Raw genomic sequence first — 9,900 nt, 5'->3', positions numbered from 1 at the left:
GCAGGAACTATGTTAGGACACTTGCACAAGCATATACATAGTTAAACAGTCTTATCGGTTAAGAGATTTTCTTGATATTGTTGAGTATAGATGCACACCCTTGTTTACTTGCCTTATATGTGAGAATGACTCTATTTGGCATGTGAGTCGTCAGTGCGGTTATAAATTTGTAATGAAAGCATAGGATGCTAAGTGTTAAGGTCCAGAAATTGGGACCCGTGAGTTGTGAATATTCTGAGATTCGGTGCCTCGTGGAGTTTATTGGCTAAAACCCAGTGTGAAAGCAATCGTTTTGTTGAGTTGTTATTTGCCTTTCATTTATTTGTGATCACCAGATTTAGACCGTATTTTCGCACATCTACTGTGTCATTATTATGGTATTCCGCTGATAGTTGTTATTTTCCTTTCTTACTGCAACTACCGTATTATTTGCCATTTCACGTAGTCTTTATGTAGATATCATACTTTGTTGTTCCTAGGCTTATACTTGTTCAGGTTATTTAGTCCAGCAAGTGTCTTGACTGTCCCTCGTCACTACTCCACTGAGGTTAGTCTTGATACTTGTTGGGTACCGCTATGGTGTACTCATACTACACTTCTGCATATTTTTGTACAGATCCAGGTATTTCAAAGTCAGTTGCTCATTAGCTAGCTGCGCGGATTGTTGCTCTGGAGACTCAAGGTAAACTTGTTGTTGCATTCACAGGCTTCAGAGTCACCTTCTTATTTTGTATTCACACTGTTTTACCTATTTCCATACATTTGTATTTAGAAATTATAGCAGACTCTGTAGAGCTTATGACTTGTACTAACGGTTTTGAGAATTGTAAATTTTATAGAGATTTCTATTTCAAAAATTATTAGATATTATTTAATTATTGTTGTTATTTAGTAAATGTTAGGCTTACCTAGTCCCTAAGACTAGGTGCCGTCACGATACCCAACAGAGGAAAAATTGGGTCGTGACATTTTTAACTTTCATACAACATTCAAATATATATATATATATATATATATATATATATATATATATATATATATATATATATATATATATATATATATATATAACATAATACAATTTACTACAATTTCGTAAGTATATTGTAGGTCATGCCGTCTTCTTCTTCTTCTTCTTCTTCTTCTTCTTCTTCTTCTTTCAATCTGAAATTCCGCCAAAATCAAGTCTAATCTTCACCAAATACCCTCAAATTTGAGATATAAACTCCAAACAATATTCCCAATTATTTGCAACAACACTCAATCCAAACAAGTAATGGTTTTTGAAAACCCAAATTAAAATTCAAAGCTTCAAAGCTTTTTAATGACTGTCAGTGGTGGAGAGTCAAACACTTTCAAAATTTATTGATTGATAATTTCAATTTGAACACAATTATGCAACATGAAAGGGAATTGCTAAGTTAAAACTCTATAGTAAAACAATTGAAATTCATTGATGAATTCTATTAAAAATATATACAACATGAAAGGATAAAAAATATAGAATATAAGAGGAAGAAAAATTGGGGAAAGAATAGATAATGAGAGATTGAGAGATTGAGAGAGACGCAGAGATAGAGAGCGCGCAGGAGAGCGAGACGGAGAGAGAGAGAGCGCACGGGGGAGAGAATAAGGATGAGAAATAATTGATTCTTTATTCAATTATTAATATAAAAGAATACTCATTAAATTTTTAAAATGTATATAATTGGTAATTTGTATGGGTAGGAGGATAATAAAATTTCAAAAATAGTGTATATACATTGAAACCCCTAAAGTAAAGTTGCCCACTAAGAGATTTTGAGGAGTGCTGATTGCTACAGAAGGATAGTAAAAGATAGAAAGTCCAAACTCGTTTCGTATCATAGCCTAAAACGGTTTTCATCTCGCGCAGCAAAAATCGACTTCACCGAGCTACCAACACTTCACAAATCATCTATAATATATATATATTAATAGATTACTTTTAGAGACATACTATCAAGTTATCTTTTCTCTCTGCATAGTTGTCTACAGGGAAGTAGCGTTCAAGATGAGTTACAACAACGATCCGTAAGTCTCCTCTTCTTTTCTTTTTTGAATCGTGATAACAAAGGATTAGGTTTCAATCGTTTCGCTTTGATTTCAATCGTTGTGGTTTTCTTTTGGTGTTTTTTTTTTCTTTTTGCTATGAGATGAATTGGAGTTTCTGATGATGAAATTGATGGGGATTTTTGGTCGGTCTGAGTCGTCTTTGGATGACCCATTTTGGTGATAAGTTTAATTAGTTTTTATCTGATGATGAATTGATCCAGATTTGTCTGTTTATTTGTGGTCTTTCGTATTTTTGGATGACCCAATTTGACGATGAGGTGAATTAGGTTTCTGATCATTGAATTGATTGGTAAATTTGTGGATTTTTGTGCTGTTTTCCTGTGATTCTGTATTATATCGATTTTGGATGACCCTTTTTGGTGTGATGAGTTGAATTAGGGTTTCCAATAATGAATTCATTGCTATTCTTGTGGATCTTTTTGCTTTGAAGAAGAGCTAATTGTGGTATCTAATGATGATTTTATCTGGAAACTTTTTGGATATTTGTGATCTTTTGTGGGCATGTCTAGTTTTGAATGACCCTTTTGGAGGATGAGTTGAATTGGGTTACAGATGGTGAATTAATGTGGATTTTTTAATCATTCAGGTACGTAGATGAGGAAGGAGAGGCGTTGGTAGACTTTGATGAGGATGTCCGATCTGATCACGAGCAACAGGAACACTTCCTTGGCGACAATCTGGACGATGACGATGCATGGAATCAGAGACAGCGTGAACGGTCACCTACCCCAGTGTATGATGATCCTAACAAATCTAAGCCCAGGAAGCGGTTGATTAAGAAAACTTCGGCTAGAGAGAGCACACCAGATATTGGCATAGGGGATGAGGATGCTTATGGCGGTGCTGCTGATGATGACATGGCTGGCATTGTGCGTGATGAGTCGGACGACGGTGGTGGGAAGAGGAAGAGGTTTGGTATGGAGTTTAGTGAAGAGAAAAGGAAGGAGAAGAAGAGGAGAGACAAAGGCGAGAAGAAGTTTAAGTTGAGGAGAAATGGGGGTTATGCTGGAGGAAGCAGGTTGAAGGAGCAGGAGGGTGATCAGGAGATGAAGGAGATGTGGGATACCATTGCTGGTGGTGACTCTGAGGTTATTGACCTATCATTTCTGTTGTTATCATCTTTTCGTTTTTGGGATTCCTGACTAAAAAAATTGAGTTATTGAAGTTCCTTGCCCGGAAAAAAGTTATTGATATTGCTAGTTTAGTCTGTATGAGTTACTAGAGTTGAATGTGTTTAGTTTTAATGACATGTTTCTGATGTCTTTGTTTTCAAATGTGTAGGATGACCGAGAAGGTCCGAAGACATTGGATGATGATAACTTCATTGATGATAGTGGTGTGGATCCAGCTGACAGGTATGGAAGTGACAATGAACCACGGTCTCCCAGCAGTGCACCACAGGTAGAGTTTTGTCCTTATAGTTCGTTCCTGCTATATTTTTCATCCTCACTTCCCAATATTGCAGTTTCCTTATGCATGAGGGTTTGTAAATTTCAATAGAAAGCGTGCTGGTTTTCAGATTTCTTGCTTTTGTCTGAGCGCGTCAGCGCCTGTGAAGCCAATTGGTGATGTTGATGTCATATTTGTTCTAATTTGACCCTTTTCAGGCTGAAGAAGGGGAAGAGGATGACGAAATCAAGAAGCTCTTCAAGGGAGGCAAGAAGAAAAAGAAAACTGAAAAGAGTGCAGCAGAAATTGCATTGCTAGTAGAGAATGTTATGGCTGAGCTTGAAGTTGTTGCTGAAGAGGACGCGGAACTGAATAGACAGTCTAAACCTGCTATAAATAAACTAAAAAAGCTTCCTCTTCTCATAGACGTCCTATCAAAGTGAGTGAGTTTGTCATTTTGTTTTTTGTGGTAGTAACTGAATTTGTCTTTTTGGAGGCTAATATTTCTAGACTCACACTTCCAAATTCAATTTGCAGGAAGCAACTTCAGCAAGAATTTTTAGATCATGGAGTATTGACTCTTTTGAGGACTTGGCTTGAGCCCCTTCCAGATGGAAGCCTGCCTAATATAAACATTCGTGCTGCAATCCTAAAGATCCTTACTGATGTATGAACGTGGTTTCTAGATTCAAGTTAGTCTTTTGTTCGTTTGCCGTAATGTTATTTGATTAATATGCTTCATGGTGATCCTGTAGTATCCAATTGATCTTGAGCAGTATGATAGAAGAGAGCAGTTGAAAAAGAGTGGTCTTGGAAAGGTACCTTTCACGTAGAAGTGGTAATGTAATAGCTTTCACGGAGGCATAATGTTGAGACTTATTGTCTTCTTGCTTGTTTTGTAGGTTATTATGTTCCTCTCAAAGTCAGATGAGGAGACTACAGCTAACAGGAAACTTGCTAAGGATTTGGTTGACAAATGGGTAAGTTGGATTTAACTATTCTTCCCCTTTCATGAACGGAAATATAAAAGGAGGGATTCTGTATTGGTACTTACCACACTCCACACGTGCTGGAGTGTGAATAATCTTTTGGCTGCTAAAATGCTGAGTTCATTTTCTAGTTCGTCACTGTATCTGGAGAATATGTTCCAGACGTGCAACATCTTTTCGGCTTTTGTAATTCAGCTATATCATTCTCCTTTTATGGGGAGGTTGGAGAACTGCATCATGCATTTGGTAGTTCAAAACAAAATGGTTTAAAGGATTTTATTTCTTTTTGGATAGGTAATGTCTTTTTAATAGATTAATCCTTATATATTGATTTTTACAAGAGGGTATCTACTTACTGGAAATTTTCCACCTAAGAACACAATCAATTATTATCTTCTTGCACATATGTTATTGATTTTCTTATACTTTCGAGGAACTCTTTTAGCTTCTTTCGATCATCACCTTAATAGCATCATGGCCCTCAACTATACTTTTGTTCCTACACTCTCTAGTATATGTTGGTTATGATTATGGTTTGTCTGTGGTTCTCCTTTGTCTGGTTTGTGGAGTTCATTTAAGTACCTGGTGTACTGAATAGGTGCTTACGAATGTGTAAAAACACTGAAATTTGGTTGTGTTTGATCCAGAGTCGACCAATATTCAACAAGAGTACAAGGTTTGAAGACATGAGAAACTTTGAAGATGAGAGAGCTGCTCAATTTAGGCGGCCTTCCTTGAAAAAGTATCTAATATTTTCGGTTCTTCTATCGGTCTTTATATCAGTTGTCTAAGAAGTTCGAATCTTTACCATCTATGACTATATTTTCTATCTTGTCACAGACCCATGAATAAAGCTTCAGGAGTGGAATCCAGAGACGATGACCTTGACTTGGCTGGATTTTCACAGTAAGATGTTCTGTCTTTGCACCTTTTGATCCTAGCATCTTTGAATTGGTCCTTATTCTTCTCGAGGTTTAATATGCTTGTAAATCTGCAGGGGCCAAAAGTCTGGTCCGTCATCTTCCAGGCAACTTACATCAAGGCCTGAAGCAATGTCAATGGATTTTCTGGTGCGTCCACAATCTAAGATTGATCCTGAAGAAGTTAGGGCAAGGGCTAAAGCAATGGTTCAAGACCAGCGCCGAATGAAGGTGTGTCCCTCTTTCTAAGTAAATTTATATTTATATTATGTTCTTCATTTCACTCTCGTCCATCTTGGCACTAGAGATAATTAAGATCAAATGGATTTTTGATGCCTTTTAAATGAAATTTCTTGCTTCATCGAAAAAAAAAGCAACAAAAGGGGGATGCTTTTAATGATGAATCTGCCGATCTCCTTCCCAGAGGAGCCAGTAATAGCTTTCTACTTGAAAAATGAAGTGCTCAATTTGTTTTTTAGTGGTCATTTTGGTAAAGCAGCTATCCACTTAATTAAAATATTCTTGTGAAATCCGTTAATTTGGAGGAAATGATGTAATACTGGAGCCTCTGCCAGTCTTGATTTCATTTTTTTGGGCGATGAACTGATATTTATAATCTTACGTACTCTTAATCTCATTGAAATGGGGTTTATGGCGCGAGATAACCCTATATTTTCTCCTTTTTGAGTATAACTATTTTAATCTGTGGAAGTTGACTTCGTTATGATGTTATTGCTTTTGCTGCTATTAGGAATTGCTTCTCATCTAACACTGAACTATTGGCTATGTTCATGGCAGATGAATAAGAAACTGCAGCAGTTAAAAGCTCCAAAAAAGAAGAAACTCCAAGCTACGAAACTCAGCGTGGAGGGTCGTGGCATGGTGAAGTACCTCTAGGCTCTAGTTATTGTGCTCGCCCTTCTTATTAGGGTAGAACAGCCTGTTGGCTCAGCTATGCAACAGTTTCATGCACTTGAAGATGGGTGTTCTGTTCTTAGGAGGATGTCATCTTCCATGTAATATGTTGGCATGTCAGCCAAATACCAAATTTAGGTAAGGTGGCTGAAACCCATTATATTTCATATCTCAGGTTCAACAAATAATGTTCCAAGTCATTGGTGTAAAGTGGTGGCTGTTACTATGAGTTATGCAACTTGGTATACATAACTGCCGTTTGGGATGTATTAGGTTGTCTCCCTGTATCTCTTTTGCCCTGGGGTTCTTCCCGTTCATTTGCTTTTACAAGTATTCCCCATTGTAATCAAAGTTCCAGAGCTAAACGATTTCATCAGAATAATTACAAATCTATGACCTTGACATGTAAACTCTTGACATGTAATTTTGCTAACTAGCACAATATTTGATTTGTAAAATAAACGCTGCATTGCTAATGTAATCAATGAATATAGCTACTACATATATTTATTTTCACTGTAAAACTCTATACAAACATGTCTAATACAATGTTTGGATTTAAATATCAGTGTAACTTACGTGAGAATCCTTGTATAATTATTGCACTATAAAATGTGAAATGAAAATAATTATACGTGTATTAATTGTACTTATATACGAGCACAGAGTATCTAAAGATATAATACTCTTACAATACGCAATCTCTACCTAACAATCCATGTATTATTAGTTGCAATATAACAATTCTTATATTATTGTTCACTATGCAGTGTTACATAATGACTTATAATACAAGGATTTTTATGCCGAATAACCTACTTTAATGGCATTTGGATACTCTTCTCCATGTATTGCTAACACAGGTGTTTTTGCACTACAATCTAATCCGTATACAATAATAGATGCATTTTTACATAACTTGTGGTATAATAGCAATCAAAAGTAAATACTGCAAACCAAACATTGAATTAGTACATACTATAAATCAAACTTCTTATTAATTACGTTGCAACCTAAAAGTTGTACTTAGTTATGTGAAATTTAATGCTTGAGATTATATTTTCTCATGCGTCTAACCAAACGGTTCTCACTATATTATGATTCAATGTATAGCTTATGGATTATAACTCCTGCATTTTGTTTATGGTCAGCCCTTGACCTCCTAAACTCACATGGAGTGACCAACTCTTTGAAGTTGGAGTGTCGCACAAAAAAGAGTCTAACTCGTGAATAAAATGGATTGTTAATGGTTTCAATTCTTCTTCTTTTTCCTATTCAATTCTAATAAAATATGCCCCCCTCTTCTTTGTGTGTGTGTGTGTGTGTTTTGGAGAAAATGAAGTTTCCAGCAAAGTGCTATGATAGCATTGCTACTAAACATTAAGCAGCCTCTCAAATTGGAATACTGACCTGGCAGTTCATCTATAAAATAATATTCTCTTGTCAAAACTTCAATAATAGGAGGCTATTAGATGTCACATAAACAACTTATTTTGTCACTTCTTATTAAAATGTTATCCTCTAACATTTCAAGACTAAACACTCACTTGTTTTGTTAGTCAATATTATGAGTAAATCATTGTTATTTTAGAGGAATAGAGAAGAAAAGTATATTACTACAACATATAAATAAACTTATGCGTGCAAAATTGAATCCTATTAGCTCATGATTTTTTATGTTAGCAGTTCTTTCTTTTTTTTTTTAATTTATAAAAAAAACCTTCTTTTAGGGGATTTAATTGGCTAACTTCCAATACGAATCAATTAATGACATGCCAACTATTTGTTCAAAGGTGAAATTCATTTTTGAAATTAAAAAAGAAAAAAAATAAGGTCATAGTCATTTTTGTTATAAGAAAAATCAAATTATGGTGGATGTCTACTCTTCCTTCATGATCTTGTCAAATGCTTAATGACATATTCAATGACATATTTCAATGCTTAATGACATATTCAATGACATATTTCTCTTCACTTTTCATGCCTATATAAAGGCTTTGTAATAGATAGGAAAATACACACAATTGAAGAAGAAATAAAAATATCTCATCTCTTTCTCTCTATATCTCTTAGCTTGTTTTTTCTTGTTCTATATTGTTACTTTGAGTTATATTTCATAACACATTATCAGCACGAAGTCTCTAACCTCAAGGTTGAATTCTACTTATGTATTACATGCACGTCTTTCTGCTACAACAACAAGTCCGAACTTTAAACCATATAAGTTTATACCAATATTTGGAATAAGCAATGGCCCGGTTATTAGAAAATTAGTATTTATGTGGCTGCTAAGGATGTCACCTTGTTAAATTTTCATGAACTAAATAATAGATGACATGCGGTATACTAAATAATCTACAAAATTAAAATTATACTTTATTATGTATGCTTATGGTTTTATCTTATAATACGATTTTAGTATGCCTAGTATAATGATTATACATTAGCTTACTGCCAAATATAATAATATAATGATAATAATACTCGTAACTATTTTATTTTAATAAGATAAAATATTAGTACAAGAAGTATGTACTACACCAAATTTTTCATTGATGATAGTTCTTATCAAATTAACATGTTGAATCATTTCTATATGGAAAACATATAGTAGTAGATAAATGCTATATCTCTTTATTTTTCTAGAGAGCATAATACTTAATTTCCACAAAAGTACATGGTAACTAGTAGTACTATATTATTCTATTTGATACATTATTTTTCTTTAATATTTTGGTCATATCACTTTTATCTTGAAATAAACTTATTGCAGCAAAGACCACATGTGAATTTTTAATATTATTTTTTATTTTCATATATCTCTTTGACACTAATTACTTAGCTGATTTGAGTAAATGAAAGTCTATTGTTGAGAATTATATCCAAATGACATTATGAAGAGTTTAACTCAAGAGGTAAGCATTTTCTTCGTATTTGAAATTGTTTTTTGTCCTTTGCTATTAATGATATCAACTTCAATGAGTTCAAGTCTCAATGCACCATGATGGTAAGACATCAGGATCAAGTCCTGATGCTCCATGATGATAAGAGTTCGGTTTGAATCCCAATTCATTATGGCCTAACATGCCTTTATGTTTGAGTCTCACTGTACCATATTGATGATATAATGATGACTAAAGAAAAATAATATATATTTCATGAAAATGCATGAATATTGCCCCACTTGATTTGCTCCATTCTTGAAGTGAATGTGGTAGCGACGCATAATAAGTCTAAATGGATCAAGTCCTGATACTCCATGATGATAAGAGTTGGGTTTGAGTCCCAATTCATTATGGCCTAACATGCCTTTACTAACATGCCTTTATGTTCTCTTTCCATGTGGATTGTTTACTATTATATGATTTTAATAGATGTATCTATTCTTTAGTCACATGTGCATTTGTTATCAACTTGCAGTTTGGCTTTTGCAAGATTGATTGCTCAAATTATTAGAGCACAGTTCCAGAATATAAATTATGATGATTTATCTTGATAATACTGGCTTAAATCCAAGTTGGTTTAGCAGAAATTGTATGCCTCCAATTATATCTAAACCATTGATTATGAGAACAAAACTGCCAAAATAAAAT

The 9,900-nt window shown here is 34.4% G+C and overlaps 1 protein-coding gene across 1 annotated transcript; it reads left to right on the top strand.

Moving 5' to 3' along the window:
- Positions 1–1,774: 1,774 nt before the first annotated feature.
- LOC104104955 (protein IWS1 homolog 1) lies at positions 1,775–6,717 on the top strand. The gene is made up of 11 exons (XM_009613174.4): positions 1,775–2,052; positions 2,681–3,182; positions 3,376–3,495; positions 3,702–3,922; positions 4,021–4,150; positions 4,239–4,301; positions 4,386–4,463; positions 5,120–5,214; positions 5,313–5,378; positions 5,470–5,623; positions 6,191–6,717. Exons 1-11 carry the CDS (start codon positions 2,033–2,035, stop codon positions 6,287–6,289), a joined length of 1,548 nt encoding a protein of 515 aa, XP_009611469.1. The 5' UTR covers positions 1,775–2,032; the 3' UTR covers positions 6,290–6,717.
- The last annotated feature ends 3,183 nt before the right edge of the window (positions 6,718–9,900 follow it).

This window comes from Nicotiana tomentosiformis, chromosome 6 (assembly GCF_000390325.3).
Source record: "Nicotiana tomentosiformis chromosome 6, ASM39032v3, whole genome shotgun sequence".
Lineage (NCBI taxonomy): Eukaryota > Viridiplantae > Streptophyta > Magnoliopsida > Solanales > Solanaceae > Nicotiana > Nicotiana tomentosiformis.
The sequence above is the reverse complement of the archived record's forward strand: the minus strand, read 5'-3'. Positions and strand labels throughout refer to the sequence as shown.

Bases quoted from the DNA above. Each gene is read 5' to 3' on its own strand.
- LOC104104955 (XM_009613174.4), top strand. From the start codon at position 2,033: ATGAGTTACAACAACGATCC. The intron at 4,464-5,119 runs GTAAGTTGGATT...TGTTTGATCCAG, and splicing joins AGGATTTGGTTGACAAATGG to AGTCGACCAATATTCAACAA. The intron at 5,379-5,469 runs GTAAGATGTTCT...GTAAATCTGCAG, and splicing joins GACTTGGCTGGATTTTCACA to GGGCCAAAAGTCTGGTCCGT.